Genomic DNA, 20,049 nt, shown 5'->3' with positions numbered 1-20,049 from the left:
ATGATGGAGGCTGTACTCTGCTGCCTTCACCATCAGAGGAGGCAGCGTTCACTCTAGTTGTCGGTCTCTATTGTCATCCGTGTCCTGCTTCCTTCCCGCTATTGAGGAACCAGGGTAGCTAAAGAGAACCTTCCTACTCTGGACCACTCTACCTCCTATGACTGCGGGGCGCGGGCAGCAAAAGTCCTTTCTTAAAGCATGGCCTTGCGCATGCGCCAATGCCAGCCGAATGTGGTGGGGGTAGGGAAGCATCCCACTCGGCCACCCGACTTCGCCTCTGCGCTCAGCCAATCGCATGCTCTCTGGGCCTCGCAGCTGCCAATCCGCGTGCCCCCTGAGGCTGGCTCGAGCGGCCCGCGCCATCTGTTAATATTCATGAGGGGCTTATGAATATTGTAATCGAGCCGAGGAGCCGCCTCAGCCTCACAGTCGCCTGGGCGTGTCGGAATGGCCGAGACCTCGGAGCCTGGCGGGGCTCGAGCCCCTCCGGTGGCCGCTGCCGCCCCCGGCCGGCCCAAATTGACCCACCCGGGCAAGGCCATCCTGGCAGGTGAGGCAGAAACGGCCGCGGCGGCCCCTCCCCCGCACCCACTTTCCGTCCCCCGGGCGGGCGGGCGGGCGCAGAACACACTGCGGTGCGGAATGAGGGGAGAGGAGGAGGAGAACGTCCCCTTGGTTGACGGCGCGACCTCCCGGTCCCACCGGCGCGGGCGGGTTGGCGTCCCTTCGCTTCCCCGTGGCTCCTCCTCGCCTTTGGCCCCCGAGAGCCCCTCTCTGGCCCGGAGGCTGAAGGATGGGTGGAGAGACCGTGTCGCTCAGTGGGCACAGCACCTGCTTCTATCTGCAGAAAGCCCCCGACGCAGCATCTCCAGGGGTGGGAATGGGAGAGGACCTCCCGACGGGCACCCTAGAGAGGCGCTGCCAGTCAGTACCGGCAGTACTGAGTTAGGCGAACCGTCATCGCCCTCCTTTGGTGCAACGCGGCTTCCTCTGCTGCCCAGACCTGACTCTCTTGAAGCACCGCCTGCCCTGCAGAGCAGAACACAGCAGGCAGACCCTTCGGGCACGTAGCATCCCTCTTTCCTCCACGCAGATCAGGGCCCAGCTCACTGACGCCTCACCCCCTTTTCTCTCTCCTTCTCAGGGGGCATTGCAGGGGGCATCGAGATCTGCATCACCTTCCCCACCGAGTATGTCAAGACGCAGCTGCAGCTGGATGAGAGGGCCAACCCACCGCGCTACAGGAGCATTGGTCAGCCACTCTTTCCACCCCTTGGAGCGGGCTGGCCAGAGTCCCAAGGCCTTTGCATGGTGGGGGGGTTAGACTAGATGACCCTTGGGAGTCCCTTCAAAGTCTACAATTCTACGACTGGCTGCTCTGACCCTCTGCTGGGACTCCCTTCCTTGTTCTGGTTTTGTTTAGACCCAGTCTCCCTACCCAAGGCAGGTTGGTGGGTGGGCCTAATATCTTCTCAGGCACTTGCTGTTAGGTTCAGCCCTTCCCAAGAACAAGGCATATTTGTGCCCCCTACAAATATCTCTCCACCTGACCCCCTCCTTGTGATCTAGTTGGGCCACACCCCCTCTGTGAAATTGAGGCTTCCCTTGAGCCCATGTGCAGACTAGCAAGTGAAGCAGAGGCCTGGGAAGAGTTCCTCTGAAAGGAGCCCATATCCCCCTTGCAGCTGAGTGGTCACAGAACCTCTGCCTTGCAATGACTTTGGATTCCCTTCCCAGAACTTTACTCAAGCCAGGAGCTCCAGGCAGTTCTCGCAAGTGAGCCAGACTGCATTCCGCATCTCCTGTGCTCACAGCGTCTTTGGTGCCTCCCTTGCAGGGCACTGTGTGAGACTGACTGTCCAGGACCATGGCTTCCGGGGGCTGTACAGGGGCCTCAGCTCCCTGCTGTATGGATCCATCCCGAAATCTGCTGTCAGGTAGGCACCTGCTGCTCTTTCTTGGTGACATCACCCTGTTGGCTTTTCTCAGACTTGCACACAGGGGCCGCTTTGGGGGTCCTAAATACAGCACCCAAATGGACTCACTAGAGCAGTGGTTTTCAACCAGTATGCTGTGGCACCCTGGGGTGCCTTGAAGGATGGTCGGGGTGCCATGGGCAACACTGGCCTCTGCCCCTCTTTCTTCCCCCCCCTCTGTTGCCCTCTCGCGTCTCTGCCTCCCGTAGGCTTGCACAGCTGTTTATTGCAGCAGTCCTGTCTATAAGCTCTGCAGGCAAAGGTTGCCTCTGAGAGGCACCTCTCTTTGGCTCAGGAGGGGAAGTTCAGAGAACAGGGGTGGCAGCAGCTGCTGCCCAGAGAACTCCCAAGGAGAGGGGAGAGGAGAGGAGGCTGAGGGAACACTCCACAAGAGGGGGTGCCCGAAAAAGGTTGAGAGGCTGCCAGCTCTGCAGGCCAGAGGTGACATAACTGGGCTCCTAAGCCCCACAGGGGTGCCACAGAAATAATGTAGTTGGTCAAGGGAGCCGTGGACACAAAAAAGGTTGAAAACCTCTGCACTAGAAGAGGATGGCATCCAAATTCTCTGGTGGGGCCTCCCATCCATCTTAGGATGGACAGATCTAAGACGAACTCCTGTCTTCTTAAGACTGATGGATGCCCGCAGAAGGTAGCAGACTCTCCTTCATGGAAAGTTTTAAAGCAGAGCTTGGATGTCCATCTGTCAGGGATTCTGTAGTTGTGATCCCTGCATTGAGTTGAGCTAGTTGACTCTCTGGGATCTCTTCCAACTCTACAATTCTATGATCCCATGACACAGTTTGGTTTTCTGCAGGTTTGGGGTCTTTGAGGTCCTCAGCAATTCTGCCAAGGACCCTCAAGGGAAGCTGGACAGCAAGAAGAGTTTGCTGTGTGGCCTTGGGGCTGGCGTGGCAGAGGCCGTGGTGGTCGTCTGCCCCATGGAGACCATCAAGGTAGGTGGAGCTCCAAGCATTGGTTGCGTCTCATGGCAGATGTGATGGAACTGCAGCCTTAAGGCAGAGGCCGGCGGGAATGAATGTGCCCCCACCCATAGTTGCCGAGTTGCACCCAACTTTGGGGGGGGGGTCCTGTCCCATGTGCATGACATCACACCCTCTTCTCCTGTGAGGTAGGTCTGGCTGTTGGCCTGAGGTCATGCAGGAAGTTTTGTTGCTGTGGATATATTTTTTTCTGAACCCAGGTCTCCCTGATTGGAGCCAGGTACCCTGCGCTAAGCACTGCACCACCCAGGCCGAGCTTGATGCACCATTTAGAGCGCATTTTCAGTGTGGCAGGAGGGCACCTCGGCCCTCATTTTCTCCTATCCTATTTTCAGCTATGGATTTATTGATGAGGACAGACACAGGCAAGGAATAAGTTTGGTGCTGAATTCGTTATTCTTCGTTGCCGTTTGCAGGTGAAGTTCATTCACGATCAGGGGTCCCTGACACCCAGGTACAGAGGCTTTTTCCACGGAGTACGGGAAATTGTGCGGGAACAAGGTAAGCTGGAGCAGAAATGCAGACAGCTGCTTTTGTCTCTGCAGCAGAATAACAAATAAAGCCCTCATTACGGCTGCTTGGTGGCGAATTCTGCCACAAAGACCCCACCCAGACTCCTGCGTCTGGTTCTGGACAACCCAGTTTAAGAAGACTACTGGCAAGCTGGAAGGTGTTCAGAAGAGGGCAACTAACCACTACACCATGCCGGTTCTTTTCTGCATGCAAAGCAGATGCTCTTCCGTAGAGTTAGAAGGGAACCCCAAGGGTCATCTAGTCCAACCTCCTGCAATGCAATGCAAAGCACCAAGCTATGGCCTTTTCCCGAAAACGGGGGAAGCTTTGCCCAAGCAGTGTAGAGCCATAGGGATGTCTGCCACACAGAAACCCCTAAACTCTCTCTCTTGGCCCAAGGCCAGGTGGACCTGAAGGGAAACAGGCAGCAGCCACCCCCTAGCCAGAGCTCCCCATTTTCTCTGCCCTGCAGGCCTGCGTGGGACCTACCAGGGCCTCACAGCCACCATCCTCAAGCAAGGCTCTAACCAGGCCATCCGCTTCTTCGTCATGACCTCCTTCCGCAACTGGTATCTAGGTAAGAAGGCACTCGGCTAAGCCTGGGATGAGCTTTCTTTATCCCTGTGCTGCTGGTGGTGGCAGTCCTTTCCTGCATCAGCCTGAATGCCTCTTTCTCTGCCCTTCTGCTGGGCCTGGCAGGGGACGACCCCCACAGGGAGATGAACCCCTTTGTCACGGCTGCGTTTGGAGCCACTGCGGGAGCAGCCAGCGTCTTTGGCAACACCCCCCTGGATGTCATCAAGACCAGGATGCAGGTGAGGGCACCCCCAGCCACCTCTGGGAAGGGGCTGGATTTGAGCTGCTCTTAACTCCAAACCTCCCCCTTCTCTTTCTCAAGGGACTGGAAGCATACAAGTACCGAAACACCCTGGATTGTGCCTACCAGATCCTGAAAAACGAGGGCCCTTTGGCGTGAGTGGGGCTAAACTGGCCTTAATCTTAACTGACTTGCACTGGGGCTCTTTTGTCTGCTTTAGGCCTTTATCTCACTCTCTCTCCTCTTTGGCGACTCAGTGGTGTTTTAGCCTTAACAACAATCTTACGAGGTAGGCCAGGCCTAGATATATTGATTTTACCAAGGCTGCTCAATGAGCCTTGAGGCTGAGCAGCGATTTGAATCCAGGCCTCTTCTCCCCACTCACCTACCCACCCACAACCAAGCCAAGTGCACAATCTCCCACACTGTACTGGACTTTAGCACTCCAGTTTATCTTCTGCAGAGTCCTTGTGGTTGCAGCATTGACTGCCTGAGCCCTTCTATCCCAGCTCAATCACGGAGATCACCTGCAGCAGCATCACTGGTCAGAGAAACTGAGCCCTTGGTGTTGCATCAGCCCTGTCCTGCGGAACTCTCTGAAACTGGAGATTCAGCACGCACCTTCCATGCCAACATTTAAATGCCTGCTGAAAGCTTTTCTATTCTGCCAGGCCTGTGCAAGCAATTGAGAATACACACCCTTCCACAACGGCTAGTTGATGATTGTTTAAAACTGTTTTTATGGTTTTGTTTCTATATACCGTACCTCTTTGATTTTTATTTGATTTTTTTGATACAGTGGTATAGAAGTATTTTTATAAATAAAAAATACAGCCTGGGAGGCAGGATACTAGATGGAACCACTGTCTGGCATTTTCTCCTCTTCCCCCTCTCACATTTGTCATAAGACACACTGCCAATTCTCAGTTGTTGACATATGTGATGAAGCACAAAAGGCATTCCCTGTACCTCCAAGAATTCTCTGCCTTCCCTTGCAAGATGTCCCTACCTGCAGCTGCTGACTCTGCAGGCAGCCCACTCATTTAATTAGTATAAATTGTAGAGTTGGAAGGGAGCCCCAAGGGTCCTCTAGCCCAACCCCCTGCAATGCGGGGGTCGCAGCTCAAGAATTCCTGATAGATGGCCACTCAACCTTATTCGTGGCTTTCATCCAGTACGTTCAAAGCAAGTGTGTGTGGTCCTCTTTCCTTTTACCGCTGCCCATATTATCCACAAAGCAACCCTGCAAAGTAAACCAGGCTGAGACAGTGACTGACCCTCCCACTCACCCAATGAGCCTTAATAGCTGAGCTATTAAAAACAGAAAGTATAAGGGATAATAAAAAACTAAAAAGGAGAGTGTTTACCAAAAATTGTAGAGAGAACCATGTTGAGGATGAAAGAAGCCAATTAGAAGAAGAGTTGAAATATAGTACGTATATATTTTGTGGACGAGTCGTTTTGTATAAGTTTCCATAGTTATTATGTTTATTTGTATCTTTTTGTTTTTCGTTCTGTTGCTGTTTTTTTTTGTTTTTTTGATTGGGCGTTATTTATATGTTGTTTGGTAAGTGTGTGTATGTATTTGTTGTAAAATAAACTCAATGAAAACATATATAAAATAAATGGCTGGGCTGCGTTTTGAACCCAGGTCTCCTTGGTCTAGCCCTTCCGAGTCTCCACCCACCAGCTGCTGGCTGATATTGGATTAACAGGTGGGGGGGGCAACCTGTTGAAAACCCTTTTTCTGATTTTGGGATCTCTTCCCTTGCACAGGTTCTACAAAGGGACGGTCCCCCGCCTCGGCCGGGTCTGCCTGGATGTGGCCATCGTTTTTGTCATTTACGAGGAGGTGGTGAAACTTCTCAACAAGGTCTGGAAAACCATGTGAGGCTCTTCTGGTGCAGGAGGGGCTGGTGGACGAATCCCCGTCCCACCCACAGCTCCCATTTCCTCTCCCACCCACCCACCCAGGAGAGGGGGAAGCCTTGTAAGGTCAGAGGTTCCCCTCTTCCAGGATAGCCCCCCCAGCAAAAGGGTCACCTTGCTCTTATTAACCTTGCCCACCCCTCATTCTCTGGGAACACTGATCGGTACTCAAAATGCTTCCAGCTCAAGTGCCACATGGCTTTCGTATACCTATTTATGGTCAGGAGCGCATACTCTTCCTGCTACCAATTCCAGGGGTGGGGAGAGGTTCTGTCCACTCCAAGTCAGCTGCTGCCAGTGTGTTTCGGGAGCAGATGCATTACAGGAGAGAGGCTTTGCATTGCAAGCTCAAGCCAGGCACAGCAGCCCCCTCCCCTCCTCTAGAGAGGACAGTCTGCCTGCAACCATTCGCACGTGCAGAGAAGCTGGATTTGTTCCTGAAGGCAATTCCTCTCCACTCTAGGAAGGAGCCATTGCACCCATTTCGAGGAAAGCCGTTGTGTGTTTCTGATGTTCGTGCCTTTTTATGTCTGTCTCTTTTTCTAACTTAGTTGCCGCTGTTATTTAAGGTTGACTTGATGTTTACAAGTTCATAAATGTTGCTTTTCAGAATAAAAGGACGAAGACCAAACAAGAGCTGCCTTTTAATATATTGAGAGAGGATTAGAAATGGCCATCTGTACAGAGCCAGGCATTATATATATATGTATGTATAAATATCAGCAAGGAAGCCTTAGCCCAAAAGGCTCGGAGCAGCTCTTGCTGGCCTGAGCAAGCCGGGAGCACCTTTTTTAGGGTGGGGGTAGCGGGTGCCTAGCAGAACTAAGGAGCCCTCCTCCACAGGGTGCAGAATTTTAGGGCTCATTTTCAAGCTGGGAGGGAGGCTGTTTGGGACAAGAGGTCCTGCTCAGTTTCCATATTTGGGGAACTATGCAGAGTCTTCTGCCCTCTAACCCCCTGGGGTCTTCAGGCTGGCTTCAACTACGTCCAAAGCAGGGAGACAGAGTGAACACACACACACATACAAACAGCGTAGCCTGCCTTGAAGGTGGGAAATGACAGTGGGACAAAGAGGAGCCGGCTGGTCTTGGCAATCTGACTTGTGGCTCCTGTGGCCAATGGGGCAATTGTTCAGCTCTCAGCTTGGCCACATGGGCTGTTGCACCTTGGAGTTGGGCAGCAGAAGCAAAGTTGCCTTCACAGTAGAAGTAAAAACGGAACTGGGCTGCCCAATGCCAAACAGAAACACACACAGGCTGGGGGGTTCCTTCAAGAACTTAACCCCTGGCCACATCTAGCACCTGGCATCCAGCCTCTGCTACTAACCTCAACTCAGGAAAACAGGGCTCAGGGGTGGGTGAGAGGGTGGCACTGAGCTCTGTTGGCACACATGATGAAGGCACAGGCAGACACCCATGGGGGCCTGTGCCAAATGGAGGAAAGGGCAGCCTGAGCACCTCCTCCAGCCTCAGCTGCCTGGAGAGATCAATAAACCTCTGCCTCGACCAGCCAGCCCTGCCGCCACAACCCACTGGCACTGGGCCTGGGGCGGTGGCAGCCTGTGCCCGCCTGGGGCCTCCCTCCACGGCAACACTGGAAGACGTGGGCACAGGGGAGGGAGCAACTGTTTGCTCCTCCGGTGAGCGCAGCGCCACAACCCTCTCGACAGGCGGCCGTGGCGGCTCCCTTCGTGCCCTGCGCTGGCTTCATTCAAAGCGCCGGAGGTGGTTGTAGAGGGACTGGACGTAGGTGAAGACGCACATGGGGTCCGGCTTGCGGCCCATCAGCATCATGTCGTCCACTTCGATCAGGCGGTCGCAGCCGGCCATTTTCCTGCAGGAGGCAGCCGAGAGTCAGAGGAAGGAGAGAGAGGGGAGCATTGGAAGAGCCTGATGATCAGGCCTAAGGGGGACCATCTAGTCCAGCATCTTGTTCTCACAGCAACCAACCGGATGCCTGCAGGAAACCCGCAAACAGGACACAAGCACAAGAGTTTTCTCCCCTACTGTGGTTTCCAGAAACGGATTCTAAGGCAGTGCATAGCCATTGCGACTAATAGCCCTCTCCTCCTCCTTGCCCAATCCCCTTTTAAAGCCATCCAAGATGGTGGACATCACTTCCTCCTGTGGCAGGGAGTTCCACAGTTGAACTACATGCTTCATGAAATGCTTTTTCTCTATACTGAATCTTCCTATGTGCAGCTTCACTGCATGTTCACAAGTTCTGCAGCATTTCCTAAACTTCTTACTTGCCTTTTCTCCAAGCAAAAAGTCCCAAACGCTGCAAATGTTCCTTATAAGGGAGTCACAGTATTGTAAGTTGGAAGAGACCCGAAGGGCCATCTAGTCCAATTCCCTGCAATGCAGGAACCGTGCCCACAACTATCCCTGATTAGCAGCCAGACACACTGACCCACTGCACCACCTGAGTCGCTGCACCCCCCTTGATCACTTGGGGTGCCTTATTCTGGACCTTTCCCAACTCCTTTTTGAGGCGAGGCAACCAGAACTGTACTGTTTTTCAAATGAGGTCATTCCTCAGACCTCCCTGCAAAGGAGCCTCAGGGGAACTTGCCCCAGGCCCTCCGTCTCAGAACATTTTCTCTCTCCGCCCCCTGCCCTACAAGCCCTCCCCAAATGTCAGGCAGAGGCTATAAATGCCACAGACTGAACTGGAGAGCCTGTGCAACCAATCTCTGTACCCACTAAGGGTGAGCTTCCAGCTCAGGCAGCAGGGGAGGCTCCAGCCAACTTACTCCGCCGTGCTGAAGGCCACTTCAAAGTTCTCCTTGCGCTTGGTGGGGTCTCGTGCTTGGTAGTCAAATTCCTCTGGGAAGAAGGAGTGGACCAGGGCACAGAATGCCATACCATCACTCCAACTGGAGGAGAAGTTCTGCAGATCGATGTGCTGCCGGAGGTGAAGGGGAGGGGGAAGAAGTTAGAAGGAAGGAACACTCTGTGCTATCAGGGTTACGAAGCCCCCTCCCCTTTCACAACAGGCCATGGGGCTCTACAAGAGTGAAGGAGGGAGACGGTGAGATGGGGATCCGTACTTGGCAATCAAGTTGGCTGGGTATAACCTTGGGGATCAGGCCCTGGCTCTCAGCCTAGCCTACCCTGCAGGGTTGTGAGGATTAAATGGGGAAGAGGCAGACCCCCATACACCACCCAGAGCTCTGCAAAGAAGGAGGTGGGAGATGCAGGCAACGGAATAAGCAAATACCTTGTAGCCGATGGTTTTGGATCGGCACCAGTCCAGGAGGATCTGCTTGATGCTGCTCGCACTGGCGACCCCAAAGCTCTGCGACCGCTTCAGCTTGGCCCGCCCCTCCCCTTTGCCCCTGCAGGGAAGAGCATAGAATTGTAGAATTTGAAGGGACCACAAGGGTCATCTAGTCCAACCCCCTGCATTGCAGGTATCTTTTGCCCAACATGGGGCTCAAACCCACCACCCTGAGATTTAAGACTCTCATGCTCTACCGACTTGGCTATTCCCAGTGTGGAGGCATGGCCCAGCCACTGGGGCTAGAAGCTGTCAATAGCAGTCTCCTCCATGAGCTGGGCTGCCACGAGAGTTTTTGTCCCTCCTTTGCTTGCAGGAAATTTGACCATCTTGGGTCACCCTCCTCTGCACACCTTCCGGCTTGTCAATGCCCTTCTTAAACTGTCATGCCCAGAACTGGACACAGTATTCCAGGTATGTTATGACTAAGACAGTAATATTATTACTTCCCTTGATCTGGACACTAGACTTTGGTTGATCAGCCTAGAATTGCATTAGCCTTTCTTGCTGCTGCATCACACTGTGTACTCACATTCAGTTTCTGGTCTATTAAAACCCCTGGATCCTTTATGCATGTACTGCTGTCAAGTCAGCTGTACCCCCATTTTATACATGTGCATATAGATATGCACCCCTCACAGCTATAAATTGGGACCATGGGAGGTGCCACATACTTCCCGCTGTCCTGATCAAACTTCTCGAAGAGGGCCTTCCTGGCCTGCGTCCCAGAGGTCCGGGGCAGTGTCTGAGACCTCACCAGCTCTCTCCGTTTCTCCACCTGCCTGTGGACCGTGGGGGGTGGGGAATGGGATTTCAGGGCTGCATCCCGCTGGTTGTCTGCAACAATGCTGTCAGAACAAGAGAAAAGGGTAAATGTCCCTTTAAAAGAGAGCTACAGATGATCAATCCTTTTGTAGGTATGGGGGCTCCCTGAACGATGCCTCCAAGCCCCCCAGCCCCAAAGCCTCACCTTTCACTAGCCTGGTGGGTTCCGTAGGTTACGGCTGACACTGACTTCGTCACAGAAGAGAATTTCTCTGTGGATAAAATGAAATGAATGAGGGTGAAGGCATTTTGGTGGTGCCCACCCACCCCCCTTTACAGAACTCCTGCCCAGGGAACAATTGGCTTTTCCACTCCCCGAAAATCCTTATAGCCATATGTGCCCAGATCCCTTTAAGGTATTTATTGCTGCTGGTTAACCACGCTCATAAACAGAGACTCCTCTTTGCTACCTAAGTCCATCTGCTCCAGTCTTTGCAGAGCCAAGGGTCCATCAATGTCCCCTAGCTAATGCAGGCCTAGTGTTTTGAGTGTCATGCAAATCCATGTAGAAATGGCCCATAAGAGCACAAGAGTCCATTGGATCAAGTCAATGGCCCATCTAGTCCAACATCCTGTTCTCACAGTGGCTGACCAGATGCCTATTGTAGGAAACCCACAAACATGACCCGAGCTCAAGAATCCTCTTCCTGTGGTATTCATAGGCAGAGCAGAGACATTGTGGCTAGTTGCCATCCATAGCCCTCTCCTTCATGAATTTGCTTAGCCCTTTAACGCCATCTGAGCTGGTGGCCAACACTGCCTCCTGTGGTGGGGAGGGCAGTTGCATGGCTTAACCATGTCCAGCATTTGCTTAAGTCATTCTATCTCAGTGAGCCCTGAGCAGGGTTAGGATTCCAGTGTTGCCAGGCAGGCAATTTGGCCTGCCAGTGCCTCCAAGCGCAGGATGGGCCCTGAATTCACCTCCATACTGTAATTATAGAAACCCCTTGTAAACAGTGGGGCGGGGTGGGGGAAGCCATTCAGTTCGACAAGCCGGCTGACCTGAGGTGACGGCGGCGCTTCCAGTCCTCGTGGAACTTATGCTCCAATTCTTCACTGCGCTCACTGCAAAGAAGCAGAAGTCAGAAGCCTGCAGGTTTGGTTTTCATGCAAAGGAAGGCAGGCGTCTATTTATCTCAAAGCATGTGAAGAGCCCTTGAAGGATCAGACCCAGGCTGATGGACCCGGAGGGTGGGCCTCACCCCACTCTGGCAAAAGTGTTTGAACAGTTGATCCTCTAAGCTGCTGGGGAGATTTGGGGGACCCTCTACTACAACTACAGTGGTACCTCAGGATGCAAACAAGATCCGTTCCGGAGCCCTGTTTGCATCCTGAATAGAACGTAAGACGCGACGGCGCATCTGCGTGTCGCGTTTTGCCGCTTCCATGCATGATGTCATTTTAAGTGTCTGTGCATGCGCGAGCGGCAAAACCCGGAAGTAACGCGCTCCGTTACTCCTGGGCTGCCGCAGAGCACAACCCGAAAGCACTCAACATGAAGCACATTCAACCCAAGGTATGACTGCACAGTGGTACCTCGGGATAAGTACTTAATTCGTTCTGGAGGTCTGCTCTTAACCTGAAACTGTTCTTAACCTGAAGCACCACTTTAGCTAATGGGGCCTCCCGCTGCTGCTGCACCGCCGGAGCGTGATTTCTGTTCTCATCCTGAAGCAAAGTTCTTAACCCGAGGTACTATTTCTGGGTTAGTGGAGTCTGTAACCTGATGCGTATTTAACCTGAAACATATGTAACCCAAGGTACCACTGTAAACACATATTTAAAGGGCCTAGCACAAAGCCCTCCTGGCAATCCTGCTGGGGTCTGAGGCACAACACACACAGGTCGCCTTGGGGGTGAGGCCCTCAATGGCTGAAGGGAGTCACATGCCTCCCGCTGCCACTAGCCACCGTCTGGGTTCCTGCTCTTCTTTTACCTCCTTGGCTTGATGTTTTCGACACAGCCTCGCTCAGCTGCCCTCCGGGAACGTTTGGCGAGATGGGCGACCCCGTGGTTTCTCCCGAATAAGTTTCCGATACTCTGGTGACGGAGGTCACAGGAAGGTGCGGCATCGGCAGACTCACTGCCGGCTCGTGGGCCTCGAGGGAAGAATTCGGCCGGTGGAGAGGAGGAGGTCCCCCCAGTCCTGGGGGGGTACAGGGAGAGATGCATGTTCATAGGGAAGAAGCACAGCTCGCGTTAATGGAAAAATTCTAGACCATCTTTTAGAGGAGGATGGATCCCTCCAAGCAGTTTGCAACATCTTGTTTTTTCCTCCTTCTGAGATTATTATCATTTCCTGCAGCTGACACAAACATGTGATTGCTTCAAACTACCAGGACGGGGGGGGGGGGCGAGGACGGTGGCAAGAAGAATAGAATTGTAGAGTTGGAAGGGACCCTGAGGATCATCTAGTCCAACCCCCTGCAATACAGCAATACGCAGCTGTCCCATACAGGAATCGAACCTGCAGCCTTGGTGTTATCAACACTTAGTACCTTTAACCAACTGAGCTTTCCAGTGCTGAACATGTGTGTGTGTGCGTGCGTGACCCCCCTCCAGGACACAAATGCTGCTTTTGCCAAACCAGAGATCCACCAGCTAGCATCCTATTCTCACAGCGGCCACCAGATGCCTCTTTTGTGAAACACACAAGCAGAAGTTGAGCTCAAGAGCACTCTCCCCCCACCTGAGGTTTCCAGCAACTGATAGTCAGAACCATTGCTGCCTCCAACTCAGTGGCATAGCGTGGGTTGTCAGCACCCGGGGCAAGGCAAGTAATTTGCGCCCCCTAACCCATGGAATTGCGCCCCCTAACCCTAACCCCAGATGTTGCGCCCGGTGCGGCCGGCCCCCCCTGCACCCCCCCACGCTACGCCACTGCTCCAACTGCTGAGGCAGAGCCGGGCCATGGTGGCCATCAGCCATGGATAGCCCTCTCCTCCTCCATGAATCGGCCCAATCCTCCTTTAAGGCAATCCAAGTTGGAGACCATCACTGACCTGCTGTGGGATTTCCACAGTTTAACTATGTGCTGCATGAAGAAGTATTTTCTTTTCTCTGTCCTGAACCTTCCAGCATTCAGCTTCACTGAACCTATCTCCATCCACTTCCTCCCATTACGGCCTGCATCATTTTATAAATTTCTATCATGTCGCCTCTTGCTCACTTTTTCTCTAAACTAAAAAGTCCCGAATGCTGCAACCTTTCCCCGTGGGGAAGCGGTTCTCAACCTGTTGGTCCCCAGATGTTGTTGGGACTACAACTCCCATCATCCCTGAGCTCTGGCCTTGCTAGCTAGGGGTGATGGGAGTTGTAGTTCAACAACATCTGGGGACCCACAGGTTGAGAAAGGCTGCTGTAGGGGATTCGCTCCATCCCCTTGATCATTTTGGTTGCCTTTTTCTGAACCTCTATGTATTTAGCTGGGGGTGGCAGGTTGCCCTCCTGAATGCTGTTTGGCTTTTGCCACTGCAGAGATCCTCCTCTGTGTTGGAGAAAGCAGGCAGGACTTTGGGGGCACCTGCAAGCCAGAAGCAGCGACTCACTGCAGCAGGTGAACAGCAAGGAGTTGGCTGCTCATTTCCTGATTGCCGAAGTTCCCCTGTTCTCAGGTTTGCGTGGAGGGAGGTGGTCAGAGAAGGGAGAAAGGAGGTCCCACTTCGGCCTGATGGCTCCCAGAGCAAGGCTCACTCAACTCCGCTGGCACCTTTCCGCAATCCATGACTTGGGATATTTGCTTATGCCAGGCATAGGCAAACTCAGCCCTCCAGATGTTTTGGGACTACAACTCCCATCATCCCTGACCACTGATCCTGTTAGCTAGGGATGATGGGAGTTGTAGTCCCAAAACATCTGGAGGGCCGAGTTTGCCTATGCCTGGCTTATGCTCTTGTACTCAGAAAACTTTTCAGCCGTTTCTATCCCTCCTTCATCCCCTAGGGGGGATCGCAATCACAACTTTGAAAAAGAGAGAATTGAAAAAATGTTAAAGGTTCATGTTGAAAGTTGTAAATGGAGTGTTTGTAAACTGCCTTGATTTTCATTCAGACACAAGCATGAATAAGCAAGCAAACACCTCGGTCGCAATAAGGTAGATTTAGCTCATCTTTCCATCTCTGGGATGGATACAGGGTAAAAGAGGGAACATGTTTAGAGAGCCCATAAGCCATACCCCACTCCACCCCACAAAGGCTGCCTTGAGAGTTTGCCAGGTTTGGAGCGGGTCAAATTTGGGGCTGTTCTGTAGCACAGCCTGTCCTTCATTTAACTGCGATTTCTGCATTGCAGGGGGTGCAACTAATGATCCTTTGGGTCCCCTTCCACCTCTACAATTTCTCCAGCATGACTTCCTTACCTCCGGAGGGCTGGTGGTGCCCATTCTCCAATGCAGCTGAGTCTGGGGCTCTCCTGCTCTTCAAGTCACTCAGATCATCTAAATCCAAACTCTGCAAGAGAGAGAGAGAGAGAGAGAGAGAAGAGAACTTTGAGAGGAGCACATGTGCGGGGCCAGAACCCCACAGAGCAGAGCTTCAAAGCTTTTCAAAATGCAGTTTTTTGGGGGAGTGGGTGGTGCTTCTGAACCTCAAGTGTGCTGCTGACAGGGGCTCCCAAACTCCCCCCCCCCATGGACCACTTTAATTTTCCTGCCTGTTCTAGCAATTGTAATACGCTGTGCTAAATGCTGTGTGGTTTTTAATTGATACCCCAACACAACACATCTGACACCTGGAAATAAACCAGATGCTCCAGATGTCCTCATAAGCAGGACATGAATGCAACAGCAGCAGCCCCCTCCCCACGGATGACCCCCCAGTCCCCACTCTTCAGGGGCACACGCCTTCTGGCAGTGGAGACTGAACATAAGCATCAGGGGTCAGAGCCACTGACAGCCTTTGCCTCCTCCCTGAGTTTGTCTCATCCACTTGGAAAGCCATCCAAATTGGGGGCCATCCCTTCCTCCCAAGGCAGTGAGTCCCACAGTTTGTGCTGTGTGAAGAAGGACTTTGTCTGCCCTGAATCTTTGAACCTTCAGCTTCACTGGGGTTGTGGGTCTGTTTCCAGTTGCCCATGAGAAAAAGCTGCACAGACAAAAGCTGACACATGATTTCTGAGAAATCATTATGTTTATCAAGCGATCTACGAAATATCAATGCAGAATTACACACACAAAACGCAGATTTATTATACTTGTCACTTGTGCTAAAAATGTCTCCAAATATCAAAATGAACTTCACCGTAGCCAATCTGCGAGATCCATGTCCTCAATAAACCAGACTGCACTGTTCCCTGACACCACCTATCAAGAAATGACCAGCAGCCCTTGGTACAAACTTAAGCCAGGAACTGCAACCCACTGGCAGGAGGTACATCACCAAGAGAAGATATGTCCACCTGGAGTCGGGGATTTGCAAAGAGCTCCTTTTAAATATTGGCCCGGGGCCTGAAACATGGGAAGGAGTGTCTCTCAGAGCATGCACAAAGCATTTTCTTTTCATCAGTTGAGCAACCACAGCCTCCACCACATCCAGGACACAGAGAACAACCTCCAGGCACAGGAATGTGGGATGCGGGAGGAAAGTGGTGACCTGTGCAATATGCCTGGTTGTCACCCACAGGTGGTAAAAGGAGGACCTCGGAGACAGCCACAGGGCGGGGGCCTATAGAGCAGCTGACCAGACCAGTGCGCCCACTAGGTGCTATGACCTCTGGACAGCCTCTGTGGCTGAAGGGTGAATGTGGAGGCCACTCTGCAATGCCCTCAACCCACAGTTGGATTAACACTCCAAAGTGAGGCTGCCATAGAACCTTAAAAGTCGGAAGGGACCCAAGGGTCATCTAGTCCAACCCCGGCAATGCAGGAATCTCAGCTAAAGCACCCATGGCAGATGGCCATCCAAGCTCCGCTTAAAAACCTCCAAGGAAGGAGAGTCCACCACCTCTCATGGGAGTCTGTTCCACTGCTGAACAGCTCTTACTGTCAGAAAGTTTTCCCCCCATGTGTTTAGTCGGAATCTCCTTTCTTGTAACCTGAGCCCCCTTCTCAACAAGGCAGGAGGAAACATTTGCCACTGCTACGCAGCAGCTGGCCCCAGTTGCCCCGAGGCACCACCAGCGACTGCCATGAGCCCAGGATGGGCTGGCGTGACACAGCGAGGGTGCGGTGCTGGGCACTCAGCCCCAGCCGACGTGGGGAGCACCCAGAGGTGAGCTTGGAGAGAACAAAATGCAGACTCTTCCAAAGCCTCTGTCAACCTCTGCTGTCGCTGAGCGTAACATAAACCAGGCCCACTCCCTGCAAAAGCCATTAATCATGCCGATGGAAAGGCCAGAGGCTGGTTGCTGGGCTGGAGGGGGACTCCAGCTGCCTGCGCTCCTCTCCTCCCCCTCCCTCCCCCCAGGGCTCAGCTGCCAAGGTGACGTCATGGCTAAGTGGTCCTGACAGCAGCAGGCGGCTCAAAGCAGGAGCCACCTGGAAGCAGGAGCACACAGCTGGATCTCTGCCTCTGCCTCCTCCACTTTGGGCTTCAGAAAAACACAGCAGAGGCTGCAGGAGGGGCTGGGAGAAAATATCTCTCTCTCTCTCTCTCTCTCTCTCTCACACACACACACACACACACGCTGGCCAGGGAGATAAACAGAAGAAGAAAGTCTCTGCGAAGTTTCAGTGGCGTACCGTGGGGGGTGCAGGGGGGGCCGGCCGCACCAGGCGCAACATCTGGGGGTTAGGGGGCGCAAATCCACAGGTTAGGGGCGCAAATCCACGGGTTAGGGGGTGCAAATTACTTGCCTTGCCCCGGGTGCTGACAACCCACGCTACGCCACTGCGAGGTTTTAGCCCAGCAGCGGAGATGAGGCTTTGCAAAGAAAGTCACATCAGGAGTCTGGGAGGGGGGCAAGGCCCATGGAGCTCCCCATGGAGATGGCCTTAAAGTCCCCACCAACCAACAGATGGGCTGGGGTGGCAAAAGCTAGCCAAACCAGCCGCATGACCCTGCTAGACTAGATGTGCCCCCTTTGGTTTGATCTAGCAGGCTGTTCTTATGTTCTTAAGGTGGTTTGGGTCAAATGAGAACTGGCAGGCCAGAGGTTCCCCAGTGCAGCCCATCAACTTCCCAGTCCAGAGACTGTGCAGCTCTGAAGAGTCATGCCGCGGGGGTGCAAGAAGTGTTAGAAACCCAGATATATACGCTGGGAGCCAAATGGCTCCTTAAACCAGGGTTGCAGTCACTAAAACGGAATGTCCTTGGTTGCTACTTTGGGGCCAGAGGGCTCAAAAGTCATATTTCTCAACAAGACCTTTTGGTTCTTGAAATTCGTTCTGATTGTGTAGATAAAAAGATCACGGGTAGAATTCTAAAGGATGTGTTGCCAGTGTGTGAAAACAGGTAAGATCCAAGGAGCCCCAGGCAGGCACCTCCCGGGGGTGGAGACGTCAGGCAGCATCCTGGTGCCCAGGAATCTTCACTTGGTCACAAGTGGCTGGTAGCCTGGTGCAAAATGTGCTTGGTGAAGTTCGAACGCTGGGCAGAGGGACAAATGGGGGTAGGACCCTACCTGGGGTCCTGTCAGGTGGGTCTTCCTGGCTTCTGGAAAGCTCCTAGCCTTTGGTCCAATCCAACAGTCTGAGTAGTAGCTGATCTAACTTTTGTTGCATGCAGCTAGGCAAAGATGTCTCTCCAGGAACAGTTGCATGTTATTAGCTTCTTGGGAGACTGGTTTGCCTGTGCTTTGGGGGAAACATTTTAACATCCATGTCCCCAGATTTCCCAGCATGGGGGAACCAGCAAGCCTCCCCCGCACCGCAAAAAAGGGCAAAAAGGTGATCCCCACAGGACTAAATCCACCCGATATCCAGATTGAGAAATCCCATCTCCTCCACGGGAGGTAGGGACACCAAGTCCCAAGTCATCCTTCTATTTAGGGGCTTGGCAAGCAGCTGGTCCTTAAGACATCCAAAGCCTCAACCTCTGGCCGATTCCCATGCCCCCAAGTCACCAGTTGCTTCCCTCGACTCCAGTCTTGAAAAACAGCTTGGTCAGTCCTGTGGCCCAATGCCAGACAGAGGACAGCAGTACTCTTCACATGCTCCAGGGTGCTCTCTTTCTGCATGCCAAATCCAGCATTTGCAAAAACAAGAAATGCATCCTGTGATACTTTAAAGACTGACACCTTTAGCTTTCGTGGCTACAGAGGCCATTTCCTCGTGAAAAGAGGTTCTGGGGTCAGGAATGCCCCCACGGAGAGCAAGCTTTGGTCGGCCGCACAAGTCCCCCAGGAAGGAGGCGGCACCGTTCCCCAAACTCCTCCCTCGCTTGTTGCCAGCGCTCTTTGCACCGCCCCGCGGCCGGAACGGGCTCTTCCCTCCTCGCCCACTGCGTTTTCGTGGTGGTGGGCGGCGGCCCTCCTGCGCCCCTCCCACGCGGAAAAGGCCACAGGGGGCGTCGGACGGAGAGCCGCCAGCCCCTGCTCGAGCTAGCGCGCTCGACGTGCAAAGGCGCTCGTGCAAACATCCTGCCCGCAGCAAATCCCCCGCCCTCGAGGGTCGCTCGACAGCCGCCACTAGGGGGGGTGGGCTCTTTCTTTCCTCCTCTCTCCTTCTCCACCCCCACCCCCGTGCCAGAGCGGTACTTCTTCAAGAGGAAGGAAGAGCGCCCAAGGATTACTGGGTGGCCGGAGCCTCCCTGACCGTCGGGGCCGAGAGCGCGCGAGGGAGAAAGGGACAGGGGGTGCCTCCAAGCCGTCGGGGCTCCTGCTGCTCCTTTTAAGGCGCGATCCCACCTGCCCGCCCACCCCCATTGACTTCACCTGGCTTTTGGTGGCAAGGGAGAGCCGGGCGTGGCTGGCGAAGCGGCTGCTGCTGCCTGGCCAGGGCGCCGTCGTCGGGGCTTCGGGCTCGGGACTGGAGGCGTCCGGCAGCCCCGCCGCCCGGTTGAGGGCCTCCACCTGCCGGGCCAGGCGGTCCACTTGCGCGCGCAGCTGCCGGTTCTCTCGCTGGAGCTCGGCCACGTTGTGCGCCAGCGGGTTGGCCAGGCGCAGCACTTCGGCCACCTGTCGGTCCACGCCGTTCTTGAAGGCCTGGATGTCCACGTGGATCTCGCGCACAGCCCCGCGCAGCGTCTCCTCGTAGCGACCCAGCGCCTCGCACACCGTCGCCGCATCCTGCGCGTTCAGGTCCGCCAGGTCCCCCGGCGACGACCCCGAAGAGGACTGCGCTCCCCGCGACGCGCTGACCTCCATGGCACCAGGGAGCGCAACCGGCGTCCAACAACACTAGCGGCACCTCGAAGAGCCCCGTGTGTTCATCCGCCTCTCTGGCCGGCCCAGCCGGACCCAGCCTTTTATAGACGGCAGGTGGGAGGGGGCAGCCAGCCGCCGCTCCGGGCCTGGAGAGGGATGGGTGGGCGCGAGAGAGGGAGGGAGCAAAGACGCGCGGGGAGTGGGAGCTTCCCGGCCGCTACAGACAGCCCCCTGGGGGGGAGGAGCTGCTGGCCCGGCTCGCCTCTCCTCAGTTGTTGGGGCGCAGCTGCCAAAGCAACAATTCATTATCGTTGGGGGTGGGAGAAGAGGGTCCTCTAAGAGAGGCGAGGGGGTGCTCTGAGAGGGAGAGGACACGTGTGCGCAAAAAGAGGGAGCGGCCGGTGGACGATTCGTCGGACAGTTCTTGGGTAGTTTTGCCAAGCAGCAAGTCCCTGGGGAGGAATCT

At 54.1% G+C, this 20,049-nt stretch overlaps 2 protein-coding genes across 2 annotated transcripts; one reads left to right on the top strand and one right to left on the bottom strand.

Annotated features, from left to right (window-relative positions):
* Positions 1 to 247: 247 nt before the first annotated feature.
* On the top strand, positions 248 to 6,870 carry LOC309357643 (tricarboxylate transport protein, mitochondrial-like). Its single transcript, XM_081890004.1, has 9 exons — positions 248 to 550; positions 1,145 to 1,252; positions 1,838 to 1,937; positions 2,791 to 2,929; positions 3,394 to 3,478; positions 3,963 to 4,067; positions 4,190 to 4,305; positions 4,389 to 4,462; positions 6,084 to 6,870. Exons 1-9 carry the CDS (start codon positions 448 to 450, stop codon positions 6,196 to 6,198), a joined length of 945 nt encoding a protein of 314 aa, XP_081746130.1. The 5' UTR covers positions 248 to 447; the 3' UTR covers positions 6,199 to 6,870.
* SMTNL2 (smoothelin like 2) lies at positions 6,863 to 19,688 on the bottom strand. Its single transcript, XM_081889929.1, has 9 exons — positions 19,152 to 19,688; positions 14,701 to 14,791; positions 12,280 to 12,489; positions 11,346 to 11,408; positions 10,489 to 10,555; positions 10,193 to 10,366; positions 9,459 to 9,576; positions 8,992 to 9,143; positions 6,863 to 8,069 (listed from the first exon to the last, which is right to left on the bottom strand). The coding sequence occupies exons 1-9, from the start codon at positions 19,581 to 19,583 to the stop codon at positions 7,943 to 7,945; spliced, it is 1,434 nt and encodes a 477-aa protein (XP_081746055.1). The 5' UTR covers positions 19,584 to 19,688; the 3' UTR covers positions 6,863 to 7,942.
* Between the last annotated feature and the right edge of the window lie 361 nt (positions 19,689 to 20,049).

The sequence above is a fragment of the Podarcis melisellensis genome, assembly GCF_964234715.1.
Source record: "Podarcis melisellensis genome assembly, chromosome: 15".
Classification (NCBI taxonomy): domain Eukaryota; kingdom Metazoa; phylum Chordata; class Lepidosauria; order Squamata; family Lacertidae; genus Podarcis; species Podarcis melisellensis.
This window is presented reverse-complemented; position numbering and strand designations above follow the sequence as displayed.

Excerpts from the sequence above, each read along its gene's own strand:
- SMTNL2 (XM_081889929.1), bottom strand. The coding sequence starts at position 19,583 with ATGGAGGTCAGCGCGTCGCGGGGAGCGCAGTCCTCTTCGGGGTCGTCG. Across the intron at positions 11,409-12,279 it reads GAAAACATCAAGCCAAGGAG|TGAGCGCAGTGAAGAATTGG; the intron begins GTAAAAGAAGAG and ends GCTTCTTTGCAG. Across the intron at positions 9,577-10,192 it reads TTTGATCAGGACAGCGGGAA|GGGCAAAGGGGAGGGGCGGG; the intron begins GTATGTGGCACC and ends TCTTCCCTGCAG.
- LOC309357643 (XM_081890004.1), top strand. The coding sequence starts at position 448 with ATGGCCGAGACCTCGGAGCCTGGCGGGGCTCGAGCCCCTCCGGTGGCC. Across the intron at positions 1,253-1,837 it reads ACCGCGCTACAGGAGCATTG|GGCACTGTGTGAGACTGACT; the intron begins GTCAGCCACTCT and ends CCTCCCTTGCAG. Across the intron at positions 3,479-3,962 it reads GGAAATTGTGCGGGAACAAG|GCCTGCGTGGGACCTACCAG; the intron begins GTAAGCTGGAGC and ends TCTGCCCTGCAG.